The following is a 14209-nucleotide window of genomic DNA, read 5'->3' as shown; positions in this document are numbered from 1 at the left end:
TCAGACGGAACAAATTCCCTAATATCTACTAATTAATCTCAATAATCAAACTGTATATCTCATATTACAAAATCTCTAATAAAAGTTTCTCCCAAATGTCACTCAATCAATACAAAAAGATACTTAAACTCAATCATACTTAATACTCTTAACCATCTTAGACAACACATTATATGGGATGATTCAAATGTTTCAAAATGACAATATGTACGTGTTATGAATTTAAAAGAGAGTTAATAACCAAAATAAATAAAAATATTAATCAAAATGATTATAAATTAAACGAGCGTTAAAGACAATACATCTTCATGACAATTAACAACACGGGCAACTTTCATGCTTCAAATTTTGGGACTTTATCTATAACAACTCAAACTCACTGTTGGCCGATACTGTCTGCATTTGCCCATTATGTATAGTCGTCAATCGTACAATTTTAAAACGTGTCTACAAGAGAGAGATTTAGGATTTAAGTTTTCAGACAGTTACAAAAATATTTTATTCAGTTCTTCAACAGATATTGGGCTATAAAGAATATTGACTTTGATTTTGACTTTGATTAAAGAGACAAAATCTTTATATCGGCAACATACTAATGGATTATGGGTTTGACTACGTCTCCTAGTTTCAAAATTCAACCATAGTGAAGCAATAATACACCCCAAGTTGATTAATTAATATTTAATAATGAATCAATTTGTTTCCTTGTTCTTACAACTCATCATTCTTACTAATACTTCTCTTTAATCAAAATACTTTCTAACAAAAAGATAATGCCCCAAATTTTGAAATGATGGTGACAACAATGACCAATAAATATTACTAAAAACTTAATCTTTTTTTTTTAAACAGAATCTTTATCAAATGGAAATATTAGTTTATTTAATTAAAAAGGTAATCCAATCACTATGTGTTATATTTATTTATTTCAAGAATGTTTTTCTTTCTTTTATCAATGCAAAATTTAGGTAAAAGATATTTCATGAAATAAATAAATAAATAATGAAGGAAAAGCGAAGATTATAGGATTGATTCTATAAACGACATGTACTTGTTGGAAAATTTATTTATTCGAGGAAAATAATAAAACAAATGACAGGACATGAAAATAGAAATTGCTTTAATTAAATGTACTTTTGGTTGTCATATTTATTAAAAAAAAAAAAAGAAAAAAAAAGAAGGAAAAAAGGGTCTTGGTTCATTTGAAGAACACCCAATTTAGTAATTCCAACAATTAATTGATTAAGTATTAGATTTGTTTTTTTTTTTTAATTTATAAAAAAATGTTTCAAATAAATAATAGTCTCCTTAATTACTTAATATTTTATTTAAAAATTTAAAATTCTACAAAAAAAAAAAAAAAATAAATAAAAAAAAAATAAAACCCCATAAAATCTGATTTTTGTAAAAAGCTTCCAAATTTCCCTTTTTTATCCAAATTTTTTCAGAAGATTTCATCGTATACCCATTTATGAAAAGAAGATGGGCTCTCCTTGATCATGGAGCACAACCCATTTGAGTTTCTTGCCGGCGAGTTCTCACCCCATGTGGCGGCGGCGGCGACGGTGTTTCACAATTAGGGTTTTTTTTTTAATTATATATTTTTTTAGGGCTTTGATGAAAAACCTATAAATTACTTCTTTACTGAGAAATGGAGGATTATAATAATCATCTAAACGAGAACTCAAATCCGAGAGGCAATTTCTTGTACGCATCATCCAATTCTTCATCTGGTAATTATGGAAGATCAAGCAATCCGACGGCTCAGATGGCTGCTCATACGTTTCATCTTCAACAAGGAGCTGATTGTTTTCAAGCCGATCAATCGCACCCGATCGTCAAGTCGGAAGCCAGTACTTCCCACCACCAGCTCCTCAAATTCCACTATCCTTTAGGACAGCCGCCGCCGCCGACGACGACGACGACATGTCGGCCTGACGATGACGGCGGCGTTGATGTTGAAGACATTAAAGCCAAAATCGTGGCTCATCCTCAATATTCCAGCCTCCTTGAAGCCTACATGGAATGTCAGAAGGTAACAACAAAAGAAAAAGAATCGATTTTTCATGAAATTTCAAACGGGCCCCTACCTTTAATTCCCATGTTCTTGTAGGTGGGTGCTCCGCCGCAAGTGGTGGAGCAGCTGGTGGCTGCCCGGCAAGAATTTGAAGCACGGCAGCGATCTTCCATGGTTTCTGGAGATTCCACGAAGGATCCAGAACTTGATCAATTCATGGTGTGTGACAACCAACCATAGCCTCCTAATAGCCTCTACTTTTGTTCTTTTGGTGCTAATTAATAATTTTACTTTAGAATATAAGGGTTTTTTCCTTTATTCTTTTCATATATTTGGAAAAAAAACAAAAACAAAATAGGAAGCTTATTACGACATGTTGGTGAAATATCGGGAGGAACTTACAAGGCCGGTTCAAGAAGCCATGGATTTCATGCGCAGGATCGAATCTCAGCTCAGTTCTCTCTGTAATGGCCCAGTTCGGATCTTCAATTCCGGTAACTTTTCTACTAAATTTCTAATTTTCCTGAAAAGGGTATAAATTAAATCCTTTTTCTGAGATGGGTTTTTATTCTTTCTGCAAAATTTGTAGTTTTCCTTCATTAATGGAACCCTAATCATCATATGCCCACGTTTGGTTCTGCAATTTTTGGGTTTTTTTTTTTGTCTAATTACACTTACTTATCTTTATTTACTTGAACTGATTAAAATGGAAGCTTAATTAAGTAATTTGAGTCGAACATAGGATTCTGTTCATATCAAACGCTACCCCATGGTAGGTCCTGTCAGAAAGGAACAAAATTACTAATTTAATTTATTAACGATCTGTAAAATGTGTCATATTAAACTTTGAAGGATTTGATATTTCATTTATTCCATGCTCTTCTTGGAACTTGTAATCGCCGATTGTTGAATATTTCGTGTTCTGATTTCTTAGTTAGGCAACTTTGTGTGTATTTTGCTTGTTAGTTAATTAATTAATTAATTAATTAGTTAGGGTCTGAATATGTAAGTACCGAGAAGCATCTTCTACTGCTTCCCTAATCATTGAGAATATTTGAATTTTTATCAATAAACACCTTTTGAAGTGTTTTTGGTATCAAACTTTGATTAAAATATTCTATAAATATGAATGTTAGTAATCATAGATCTTCACAACGATATGATATTATCCAATATGAGACTCCCTCCCAATGATCCTTAACTATTCTCCCTTCGAACAAAGTACATCATAGAGTCTCTTCTAAGGCCTATGGAACCCTCGAATAGTCTCCCCTTAATCGAGGCTCGCTCCTTCTTTGGAGTTCTCGAACAAAGTACACCCTTTGTTCGACACTTGAGTCACTTTTAACTACACCTTCGAGACTCACAACATGTTTGTTCAACATTTTTTAGGATTCTATTGACATGACTAAATTAAGGGTTAAGGGCATGACTCTGATACTATGTTAGGAATCACGAATCTCCACAATGGTATGATTTTATCCACTCTGAGCATAAGCTCTCATGTTGGGATTCCTCAAAAGGCCTCGTATTAATGGAATTGTTTTCTTTTACTTATAAACTCATGATCATTCTCTAAACTAGTCAATGTGGATTCCCTCCCAACAATTCTCAACAAGATCACGTACTTGAATTCTACACAGATGAGAAGTGTGAAGGTATTGGGTCGTCAGAGGAGGAACAAGAGAATAGCGGGGGAGAAACCGAGCTACCAGAGATCGACCCGCGAGCGGAAGACAGGGAATTGAAGAACCACCTACTGAGGAAGTATAGTGGTTTCCTGAGCAGTCTAAAGCAAGAACTGTCTAAGAAAAAGAAGAAAGGGAAGCTCCCAAAAGATGCAAGGCAGAAGCTTCTTAATTGGTGGGAGTTGCATTACAAATGGCCATATCCTTCAGTAAGTTACCTCATTTATCCCTTAATCTTAACCAATCATATTCATTATGTTTGAATGAAATGATGGGGTTTTCCACAGGAGACAGAGAAGGTAGCATTGGCTGAATCCACTGGATTGGATCAGAAGCAAATAAACAATTGGTTCATAAACCAAAGGAAGAGACACTGGAAACCCTCTGAAGATATGCAGTTCATGGTGATGGATGGCCTTCATCCTTCCAATGCTGCGCTCTACCTCGACGGTCATTACATGACCGATGGCCATTATCGACTCGGACCGTGACCCACCGTCACGCTACTCAAGAAGGTTAGTTCCCTTATATCATCCAAGAAATTAGTTTGATAAATAATAATGTTGCGTGCTTCAAGTTTCTTTGTTAGAAGGTATATAACTCGACTTAGTTGATGTTTTATGGAAGTTACACAGGACGAGAGATTTTTCTTTTTTTTTTTTCCTTTTTAAGGATGTTTTGTGTTCTATTGTAGTATTTAAGATTCTGATGTTTGATAAGTGTCGAGGAATTAATAATAGAAGAGAAGTATATTTGTTATTTGTTTAAAGCTTATTATGTAGTTTGTATTTGGAACCTCAGGATTGCTGCATATGCTAATGCCTTTGCCATTTCAGCTTCCTATTTACTTCTCTCTCTCTTTTGAATTCACCAATATGGTTGCTAGGTTTTACTTACAATTTTTAAATAATTTACCCATGCAAAACTTAAATATCAAGGCGGGATTGGGAAGAGATGTCTGTTTGAGCCCATGAATATCCATCCCGAATACCCTTCCAAAGGAGGGATTTAATAGAAATTTCTTCTCGTTAACTGAATGGAGATTAAAATTATATTTTTCAATCCGGTTCTCACTTACTTTATATATATATATATATATATATATATATATTCTAAACATAAAACTAATTTATTATACATATATATTATATATTTATTTACTTACTTGGTATGGAAGACTTTGCCCGGTTGAGATGATCGACATATAGGTCAATTTTCAACGGATGTGTTCGAGCAAACCAATATGGTCAAGCTGTTTCGTGACATGAGATTGCATCATGATGTATGGGTCGCCTTATTGGGAACCAAGATTGTGTCGCACATGATTGAACATGCATGCACGAGCAATGTGTGTGTGAACAAGCTTGAATTTCGTATAAATTTTGTTTGGTTGGCAAAGACAAACCTTATCTAAGTTTTCCTTAAGGCTTGTCACGAAGAAATGCGAATTCTCTGTATAAAATTTTATTTTCTATCTCCACGAAAATAAATGGATAATTATGCCCATCCTCGGCCCACCTCCTCACCCCCTCATACAAGTACATGGGCTTTTTAATTAATGATATAATTAAAATTAGGTTGCCTAACAAGCCGCCGACGGGTGGTTAAACGGGAATTTAAGAAAGTCAAGCTTTGGGCTAATCGAGGAGGTGGTGGCCTGAGATGCATCGCAACCGCCGCCGCCGCCGCCGCAAATGGACCTCTAACAGGAAGGGCAAACGGTGAGGGTGGCGAACGGCGGAGCTGTTAATTTGAGTGATTTGAGCTCTTGAAGCTCCTTTTGAAGCCTTGTGGTCTCTTCTTTCAGCTTTTCACAGCATTTCTTCATTAATTCACAGTCCATTTCTGTTTGCTTCAGCTTGGTTCTGCATGGTCTCGGTGAATTATGCTAAATAATTAAAAATTAGAGAAATTAATTGGGTGATTAGGTACCTGGCTCTTCTATTTTGAAACCATACTTCCACTTGTCTTGCCCTTAGCTTTAAATTTCTTGCCAATTCCTGCTTTTGCTTCTGTTTAAACAAAAATTAATATATATTTTTTTTAAATCCAAAAATAAAAAGTAAAAGACAGACTTACAGGACTGAAAGTTGAGTGTTCTTTGAAGCTTTCTTCTAAATTGGCGGATTGTTCTTTAGTGAATCTAAGTTTCTTCCTCGGACTTCCATCTTCGTCTTCCTCCGCCTCCTCACCGCCGCAGCCGTCTCTCTCCCTCTTATACCCCGATGAATTTGAAAACGACGACACTGGACTTCCCGAAGAACTCAGCTGGATGAACTCGTTGGGGGATTCGACAACAATCGACAACCCCAACGATAGAGAAGGCATAATAATGTCATCAAACTTCAAAACCTGCTGCTTCTTCTTCTTTACACCGGCCATTTTTTATACTGAGTGATAGCCCAGAATGATCTGTTCTCCGCCCAAACCAAGAGGAAGCCCCTCACCCTACATTAAGAACAAAGAAAGCAATGGCAAAAAATGAAATGACATGTAAAGTTAAGGGAGTGAAATATAAAGGGAAAATGGAGGAGAAACAGAGAGGAAGGAAGCTTCTTAATGGGAAATGGAATTTTGTGACTCTATTGAAGGACCCAAATGGCTCATGTTCACGTTATTTACTCTTCCATTCTTTATTTAATTGTATAAGAAGTTTTAAAAAAAAAAAATAGTGAGAGAATATATTAATGAAAGAAAGAAAAAATAAAGAGAAATTGAAAAATAAATGAGAATAATCCAAGCTTGTAATTGACGATAGCATGCTGATGTCATATTGTAAAACGGATGATGGGGAAGGTGGGGCCCAAAAATGATTTGGGAGCATGGATAATAGATTCGAATAGATAGTGAAAGTGACAACGTCACAATCATACGTAAAAGAGAGTCGGTTGTGACTCTCATGTATTACGGGAACAAAAGTATAGTATTCATTGGACTATGTAAATGCTAAAATAGACAAGTGTCATCCAACATATCTATTATGCACACTCTTCTTGATGTGTTGGATGATACACGGTTATTTTGAGTTACATCAAAATACATTATTTGGTGCTCAAAGGTTACGGACATCTCTTCGATATTTACAAGTCCTTACTAATTGTGACATAGACATAAATACCCTTCCAATTCCAATTTATACGATAAAATATAATAGCAAAATAACTTTTAAGGAGATCCTAATGCCAGAGGGGAAGGATTTTCTCTGTCTAATCATTTATTAGGGCTTTTTAAATATTCTTAATCTTAATTATTTGTATCTCGTCTCCTTAATAATAGAAGTTAGTAAAATTATTATTATTTTATTTTATGTTCGGACATTCAGGCCCAATTATTTGGGCTTTTTTACAATCAAATTGGGCCCAATTGAACACTCTCTTATCTAGAACTCATTCGAATTAAATCACATTTACACTATTTTTATATTCATATTAGGAATTGCGGTGTTGTTTTCCTGAAGAAATTAGGGCTTAATTAAGGTACGAGTTGTGCATCATAATTAATACTGAAAAGAAGCGGACCCAATTAAAAAAATAATTATGACATTTAATCCTGCTATCCTTTTGATGGGATTCCTTTCAATTCCCCCAACCACCAAAATAATTCAATTTTGGAGTGCTAAATAATTATAAATAAATAAATAAATAAATAAATAAAACAAAATATCAACCCCAAAGACTTTAGATATTAATTAAAATAATTATAAAATTAATAACCAAGGTAGATTTGTGTTTGCATATTATGACTCAACATATATTTTTAATTTTTTATGTTAAAATTTAAAATCTAACTTTTTTTTTTATTAAAAATGTCTATAAAAATAGATTTTTTTTGGTCTCATATCACCAAATTCTCCATGTATTATTTTATTATTATATTTTAGAGATCCCTTACAAAGATTAAATTATTTATATATAAATAAAAGTAAAGCGAGATAGAGATAAAGGCAATAACGAAGACTATGTTTAGCTAAATTACTAATAAAAACGTGTGTGTTTATCATTCAAAACGATGTGTTTAATTGATGAATTTTGTTTCCATATAATTATTTGAAATTTGGTCGTCTTTTCAAATAATTCCGTCAATGAGTCTTACTTTTTAAGGTTGATTTCAAGGTCACATTCATTTTGTCGGGTTGAATACATGGAATAAAATGGTAAGGTATTCAGGTGCATGTATCTTACCATAAACCATTTGATATGGCCTATAAACACATCTAGTGAATTCCTAAGAAACCATCTCATTAGACATTAAAATTTAAAGTTCACAAATTGATTAAAGTTGAGAACATAAAACCCATTGTGTTTTTTTTTTTTTTTTTTAAATGGGTGAGAGAAATTAAACTTTATTGTAAATTTGTTTTTGAATATATGGTACTTTCATATTCATTTCATCATATCATATACCTTCTAGATAATTATTGATGCCCAAATTTAATAAACTATGGAAAATTTTGATATAATACAAATACGTAAAAGTTATATGGTATGCATGACCCTGCGAACCAACGAAAAAACAGCTCAACGTAAAGAGGGACAGCCCAGTGTGTGTATATATATATATATATATATATATATATATTTATTTTAATTATCCTATTGATTCTATGCAAAAACAGACAAGAAGAAAATCCTGTCTTTTTTATAAAAAAAATTACAAATCCGATAGCTTTTTCATCACGCACATGAATTTCCCTCCCTTAATACTATTATAACCCTCTCTCTTCCCCTTTCCCTCTCATAATTTCTGTACTTTGAACACTCCTTTCCAAACAAAGGCCATGGGAAGAGCTCCTTGCTGTGATAAAGCCAACGTGAAGAAGGGCCCGTGGTCGCCCGAGGAAGATGCAAAACTCAAATCCTATATCGAGCAGCATAGCACGGGAGGAAACTGGATCGCGCTACCTCAAAAAATTGGTAATATAAATTTATCGTAACCCATCCGCTTAAATTTATTTTTTATTAGTTTGAAATTAAATTGAAATCGATATGATTTTCTTTCAATTGGATTAGGTCTTAAGCGATGTGGGAAAAGTTGCCGACTCCGATGGTTGAACTACCTTCGTCCAAATATCAAACATGGGGATTTCTCAGAAGAAGAAGATAGAATAATTTGTAGCCTTTATATTAGCATTGGAAGCAGGTAATTTAATTTTAATAACGTTAGTGATTTTTTTTTATTTTATAAAAAATTAAAATTAATTAAATTCGATGTATCTATATAGGTGGTCGATTATTGCAGCTCAATTACCGGGAAGAACGGATAATGATATAAAGAACTATTGGAACACGAGGTTGAAGAAGAAACTATTTGGCAAGCAACAACTGATGAGAAGAGGAAGAAAAATCAAATCCGAAATTGGAAATTCCATGGCTATTGCTTTTGACAACCATCTTTATAATAACCAATCGCCTTTCTTGCCGGAGTTAACATCGGCGCTCAATTCCCCCCCGCCGCCGCCGCCGTGCGCAAATTACCAATCGCTTCAATTCCCTTCTAATTCTCAGCAACTCTTCGGCCACACCCCCGGCGGCGACTTGAGCAGAACAGACGGTTTCCAATTTGGAACAGACGGGGTCCCGGGTCTACCAATCCCAAGCCGCCACGTAGGTGAATTGGAGAAGGTCGTGTATAGCAATACGGCGTCGTTTGATAATGGTAATGTCTTGATGAACGAGTTGGATTGGGGGGAAATGAGTTCTTTGATTTCTGCTCCTTTATATCCTTCAATGGCTCATGATTTGATGATGGGTTCTTCTTTTTTAGAGCAGCAAAAACAATAGTTTAATGAAACTACCAAAAATCAAAATTATCTCAATCTGTACATTATGATTATAACCCAATTAGGTTCGGTTCTTGCTGTAGAAGTAAAACCCTAAAAGGTTTTAGACTTTATGTTATCATTATTATTTTTTTTAATATATAGTTGAGATTTCATATGTTTTCTTCATCACATAGCGAGTATTTCTCTCTTTTTTTTTTTAAGTTGATTTTAATTAATTTTAGAAAATTAGAAGAGAAATAATATATTACGACGATATGTTTGATTATATTAATCATAATGATTAATATTATATATATAATTATAAAGTAAAAGCCTGTCAAATTTGACTTTATTTACGTGTTGAAAGTTCAATCTAAGATAAAATTTATCTCCGACTTAAAATTTCATGCACAATAAATTTGTCTCTTATTAAAAGAGTAAGGACTAAGTATATAATTTATGTCAATTGAGTCATGTTATTATCGATAAGGTTTTGACTATTATAATTTCTTAAATTTGACGGCAAATACAAAAAATAATAGAGATTAAGAAAATATGCTTTTTATAAATTTAAATTCGAGTATTAGTTTAAAAAATATGAACAATTCCATGGATAAATAGCTGGGACTAAATTGTTACCGTTAATTTTTTTGTTTTTTTGTTTTTTTGTTTTTAATGGTTAGAATCCAAAAAAAATACATGAATTAAGGAGGGTTTTAGAAGGAATAAAAGTGGTAGTGGTTTCACACATGATAACTGCAGCCTAAAATTCAGAAACACAGAAAAGCAAGTGAATAAAGAAGAATTTGGTTCTGAAACGCTGTCGTAAAAGAATATCCTGTAGGAAGAACAAGCACAGCAGCTAAACGCCCAAACAGGAAGCGTCCAAGGTTCAAAGCTGAAGCGCTGATCATAAATAATTTAATTTATTAATTAATAAGATGTTTAGATTAGCCTTAAGCACCGCCAAGAGCCAAACGACGACGCCTCACGCATGTTATTCTTTGTTTACGTGATTGTCTTCAAGATTTTGTCCTGAAAAACCACTGGATTCGAGGGTCTGGCTTCCTCATTTTTACTGCAAATTTCCACTGTTTCCGAGGAGGGGAAATTCTGTTTAATTCATGGGGGGTTAAATTTAATCACTTGTCAGAAAATTTTTATGTATTATTATTATTATAACTTATCTATTATCTGGTTTATTATTATTATTTTTATTTTAAATTTATAAGCTTTTTTTTGGGACTCTAAATGGTGATTTTATATTAGCATTACTGCAGGTTTAATTTTTATCCTGCAAAGTTTTGCAGTTTCAATAAAGATTTTTTATTTATCATTTTTTTTTAGTGTATATTGATGGAAGTCTACATCAGATAATTTAAGGAATAATTTAGTACTATTGGAGTCACGAGTTTTGGGGAAACCCCAAGCAAAATCATGAAAGTTTATGTTCAAAGTGGACAATATCATACCATTGTAAAGACTCGTGTTCATCTAATACATGTATTATAATCGGTTTTTGTTATTTCAATGGAGGAAAGTTTGAAACATGGTTCAATTTATCCCTCAAATTTTATAAACCAGTGAAAAAATGTTAAGATTCACAAAACTCCAAAATGGTAGCATAAAAATTTTGGTGGTTTTGTTTTTGATTTTTCAAAAGACTTTGTAGAATTAATTACCTAAAAAACTACCCTCGGGACTTTTTTTCCAACCATCTTCGACTAACAAAACAAAATGAAGGACGTCAATGGTGCGGTCGGTGTCAATGCCACTCCCAGGCATTTGTTACTTTCTTGCATCGCTTTCTTCAAGGTTTCTTCATGCTACAAGGAATGAAACACAAACCATTCAACAGGAATCAAGCTTCAAGTAGCAACTTTATGGTCTCGGTTCCCTCTTTGATTCCATACGTGAAGCTAATTGCTTATGGCTTTGCAGTTCAAACACAGGCGTTTTCTTTGCATCCTCCTAATGGTGGGTTAATGCAAACTTTGTGGCTGTGGAGAAGGTTGTCAAGACAAAGAAATCAACCCAATGAGCAGAGCTCTTTCATAGATGAAAAACACAAATATTCGGTCATATTTGGACCTTGTGAGCCCGACATTGCACCGAGAGGCAATGCAGGCTAGCTCTAGGTATTATGTATCAGCTTCATAGTTTGCGTGGGGCCAGGGCCCCGTAGGGACCCATCCTGAGTAGAAAGGGGATTATCCATCAAGAATGAGTTAGGGAGTTGGAAACATTTGTTTCGATAAATGGGGCGGAGACGGAATTATATTACCGTCTCCTAAATTTTTTTTAATTATTAAAATATTATAATGTAATATTGAAATTTGAATTTTGCATGTGAAATTGTTAGCTTTAATATATATTTTCAATATTCTTTCCCAGAATTCAGTTCATCAAATGGATCGTTACTACGGTCCATGGGCTTTCATTGGCCCAATAGAGTTTGTGCCATTAAACCGACATGTCGTGTAGTCAATCACGATGCATTGATAAATCTCCTTTCTCCAACACGATAAATTATTTTCTAGTGAGCTTTTCGAATTTGACACGTATGAAGTTTCATGAGATTCTATGTGCGCGAGCATACACGATCGTTGCCACGTGCCGGTCGCGTTTCCGTTCCTAAATACAAAATCGCCATCCGCCAGAGCTCCCCCGACTATAAATTAAAGAAGGCGGGAATTAATGGAAGGAATAATGGCGCTCTAGACTCTGGAGTGAGAACTTAACGGTTTGGGTGAAAAATGAGGAGCGACGATTGCGATTGGCGGAAGGATAACAAGTGTTCATCGGTAGATGGACGCTTTCAAGCACCGAATTGGAGGTAACTTTGGAGTGCTTTTACATTTGGTTTGATTTTATCGGCGCCGCTCAGGCCACTACTTTCGCCGTAAGGTTTATACACGCTTACAAGAATCGGAGAATAGGAAGTTGTGGATTATTTGTATCTCTGGTCACAGTGGCTACTACTTTCGTGTGAGTCTTACTCTATTGGTATGCTTAGTTGCTTTCGAGAACCGGAGGATATGCTTTGGAGCACTTTTCTTTTTAATCTGGACTGATCGGTGACGAATCCTCCATTATTCATTGCTTTCGAAACATTCGGTTAACGTTTTCGTATGATTGATGAATGCATTCTATCTCTTCTATTCCTGTTAGAATATGGATGGATCTGTGCTTATTATTCTACTATTTCTTCCTCTTGTACACACCTTTTCAAGGAACGAGATCGTTTGCGTTTTTCTTAAGAAAGCACGATCATAGTTGACTGCCTTCTCAGTTTCAAGTAGGAGTTCGACCTATATGTTAATTGCAGTATTAGAAATTTGGCTAGTTCGTCAACTACGGAGGTCTGAGTGCTTGAGTTGAGGCTCAAGTACAGTGAACTGCTCTAAACTCTTCCTAGTCTTCCTCTTGACCTTTTATTGAGAAATCTTGTGTCGTTCTGCCTGATTCAATGTGCAATGTAGGTGAAAATGCTCATTTTCCTTTTCAAATGAAAACTTCTGCAACACAGGTTGACTAGATTAAATCGCATGTGATGCTTACTTCATATCCTGTCCTATTTAGTACTCGCGAGTGTTTTATCAAATCCTTTTCCCTTTGCCAAAGCTTGGAGTTGGCGAAGCCATCTGGCTATCCGGTGAAGATTTCAATGTTTTGTTGCATCATTTTTGTGTTGCTTACGGTTGTTGAAAATAAAAGTTTATGTATATATATATATATATATATATATATATATTCCTTTCTTTGTTGTTGGCAATGGATGCATTATTCATCCTGTAATAAGTTTAACCTACTGAACGGTCTACAATATTTGCTTCGTGACTTGTACACAAATATACAACTACTTAGAAGCTTTCTATTCTCCAAATTCCCATGCTTTTCCTTGTATCCCAAGGAAAATACTCTGACCTACGTTTCTGTAACTATAGTTGAATCATTTCTCTGCATGTGTGTGAAAATTTCTAGGATTTGACTGTCCAGAAACCGTTTCCTTAAAAACTGGACTGATCGCTAAATTTTAGTCTGTCACATTAAGTTTTCTCTATGGCTGTGTTGGCAAAGTCTGATCTCTATTTAAAAATATAGCATTCGTTTGGCTGATGATACTATTTATAGTTTCTATTCTTGTTGAGCGATGTAGTGAGATTGTATTTAACAATATGAACATAGGTCAGAGTATGATATAATAGTGAAATTGGTAGTCGATATCTCGAGTATAAGTTGATGAAAGCTCTTGTAGGAATAGTTTTAATAATGAATGACTGCATTAGAGATCCTTTTAGTCAAATAGACTTGAAATGCTTAGTACTTCTAATGGGGACAAGCTACTTATTTATGACCATTGCACAAAAAGAAGATCAGGCCACTATCATCTAGGGTAGGAGAAAATGCTAGTTCTTTTCAATCAAAATTTCGGTAGGAAGGGAGAAAAAGGTGTAGTGGCTATGTGCAGAGGAGTATGAAGAACTAGGGAGTGGTGAGTTACTGTGCTTCACATTTTTATTTTAACCTAGAAGGCCTTGCCAGATTTTGTCTTTTTCAAAAAAAGAAAAAAAACAAAACAAAACAATAATCGTCTTTTTATTGGTATTAAGAAATAGAAGCAGAGATTTAGAGGCATCAAAATCATTTCACATTTTAATCTCAAACTTACGAGGCCTTAATAGTTTTTTTTTTTTTTTTTTTTTTTTTTTTTTTTTTTTTTTTTTTTTTTTTTTTTTTTTT

General features: G+C 34.2%; 3 protein-coding genes and 1 long non-coding RNA gene across 7 annotated transcripts in view; 3 read left to right on the top strand and 1 right to left on the bottom strand.

Annotated features, from left to right (window-relative positions):
• The first annotated feature begins 1435 nt into the window (after positions 1 to 1435).
• LOC111481223 (homeobox protein knotted-1-like 2) lies at positions 1436 to 4546 on the top strand. Its single transcript, XM_023126610.1, has 5 exons — positions 1436 to 2035; positions 2114 to 2236; positions 2376 to 2511; positions 3661 to 3914; positions 3993 to 4546. The coding sequence occupies exons 1-5, from the start codon at positions 1652 to 1654 to the stop codon at positions 4194 to 4196; spliced, it is 1101 nt and encodes a 366-aa protein (XP_022982378.1). The 5' UTR covers positions 1436 to 1651; the 3' UTR covers positions 4197 to 4546.
• A 505-nt stretch (positions 4547 to 5051) lies between these two features.
• LOC111481247 (homeobox-leucine zipper protein HAT9-like) lies at positions 5052 to 6171 on the bottom strand. 2 transcript variants are annotated; one of them, XM_023126649.1, is made up of 3 exons: positions 5785 to 6171; positions 5638 to 5717; positions 5052 to 5570 (listed from the first exon to the last, which is right to left on the bottom strand). In XM_023126649.1, exons 1-3 carry the CDS (start codon positions 6085 to 6087, stop codon positions 5408 to 5410), a joined length of 546 nt encoding a protein of 181 aa, XP_022982417.1. In that variant the 5' UTR covers positions 6088 to 6171; the 3' UTR covers positions 5052 to 5407. The 2 variants fall into 2 exon arrangements, with proteins under 2 accessions (XP_022982417.1, XP_022982418.1); XM_023126650.1 differs by having other exon boundaries at positions 5638 to 5705.
• A 2221-nt stretch (positions 6172 to 8392) lies between these two features.
• On the top strand, positions 8393 to 9511 carry LOC111481234 (transcription factor MYB36-like). Its single transcript, XM_023126629.1, has 3 exons — positions 8393 to 8618; positions 8715 to 8844; positions 8927 to 9511. The coding sequence occupies exons 1-3, from the start codon at positions 8483 to 8485 to the stop codon at positions 9483 to 9485; spliced, it is 825 nt and encodes a 274-aa protein (XP_022982397.1). The 5' UTR covers positions 8393 to 8482; the 3' UTR covers positions 9486 to 9511.
• Positions 9512 to 12152: 2641 nt separating this feature from the next.
• The window catches only part of LOC111481255, a 4422-nt gene continuing 2365 nt past the window's right edge, over positions 12153 to 14209 (top strand). For all 3 annotated transcript variants that reach the window (XR_002718024.1, XR_002718023.1, XR_002718022.1), the window contains exon 1: positions 12153 to 12454. This is a non-coding gene — a long non-coding RNA (uncharacterized LOC111481255). The remainder of the gene's footprint in view (positions 12455 to 14209) is intronic.

This window comes from Cucurbita maxima, unplaced genomic scaffold, assembly GCF_002738345.1.
Source record: "Cucurbita maxima cultivar Rimu unplaced genomic scaffold, Cmax_1.0 Cma_Scf00006, whole genome shotgun sequence".
In the NCBI taxonomy this organism is placed as follows: domain Eukaryota; kingdom Viridiplantae; phylum Streptophyta; class Magnoliopsida; order Cucurbitales; family Cucurbitaceae; genus Cucurbita; species Cucurbita maxima.
The sequence above is the reverse complement of the archived record's forward strand: the minus strand, read 5'-3'. Positions and strand labels throughout refer to the sequence as shown.

Excerpts from the sequence above, each read along its gene's own strand:
- LOC111481234 (XM_023126629.1), top strand. The coding sequence starts at position 8,483 with ATGGGAAGAGCTCCTTGCTGTGATAAAGCCAACGTGAAGAAGGGCCCG. Across the intron at positions 8,619-8,714 it reads CGCGCTACCTCAAAAAATTG|GTCTTAAGCGATGTGGGAAA; the intron begins GTAATATAAATT and ends CAATTGGATTAG. Across the intron at positions 8,845-8,926 it reads TATATTAGCATTGGAAGCAG|GTGGTCGATTATTGCAGCTC; the intron begins GTAATTTAATTT and ends GTATCTATATAG.
- LOC111481223 (XM_023126610.1), top strand. The coding sequence starts at position 1,652 with ATGGAGGATTATAATAATCATCTAAACGAGAACTCAAATCCGAGAGGC. Across the intron at positions 2,237-2,375 it reads CAGAACTTGATCAATTCATG|GAAGCTTATTACGACATGTT; the intron begins GTGTGTGACAAC and ends AAAACAAAATAG. Across the intron at positions 3,915-3,992 it reads ACAAATGGCCATATCCTTCA|GAGACAGAGAAGGTAGCATT; the intron begins GTAAGTTACCTC and ends GGTTTTCCACAG.
- LOC111481247 (XM_023126649.1), bottom strand. The coding sequence starts at position 6,087 with ATGGCCGGTGTAAAGAAGAAGAAGCAGCAGGTTTTGAAGTTTGATGAC. Across the intron at positions 5,718-5,784 it reads AACACTCAACTTTCAGTCCT|AAGCAAAAGCAGGAATTGGC; the intron begins GTAAGTCTGTCT and ends TTGTTTAAACAG. Across the intron at positions 5,571-5,637 it reads TTTCAAAATAGAAGAGCCAG|AACCAAGCTGAAGCAAACAG; the intron begins GTACCTAATCAC and ends GAGACCATGCAG.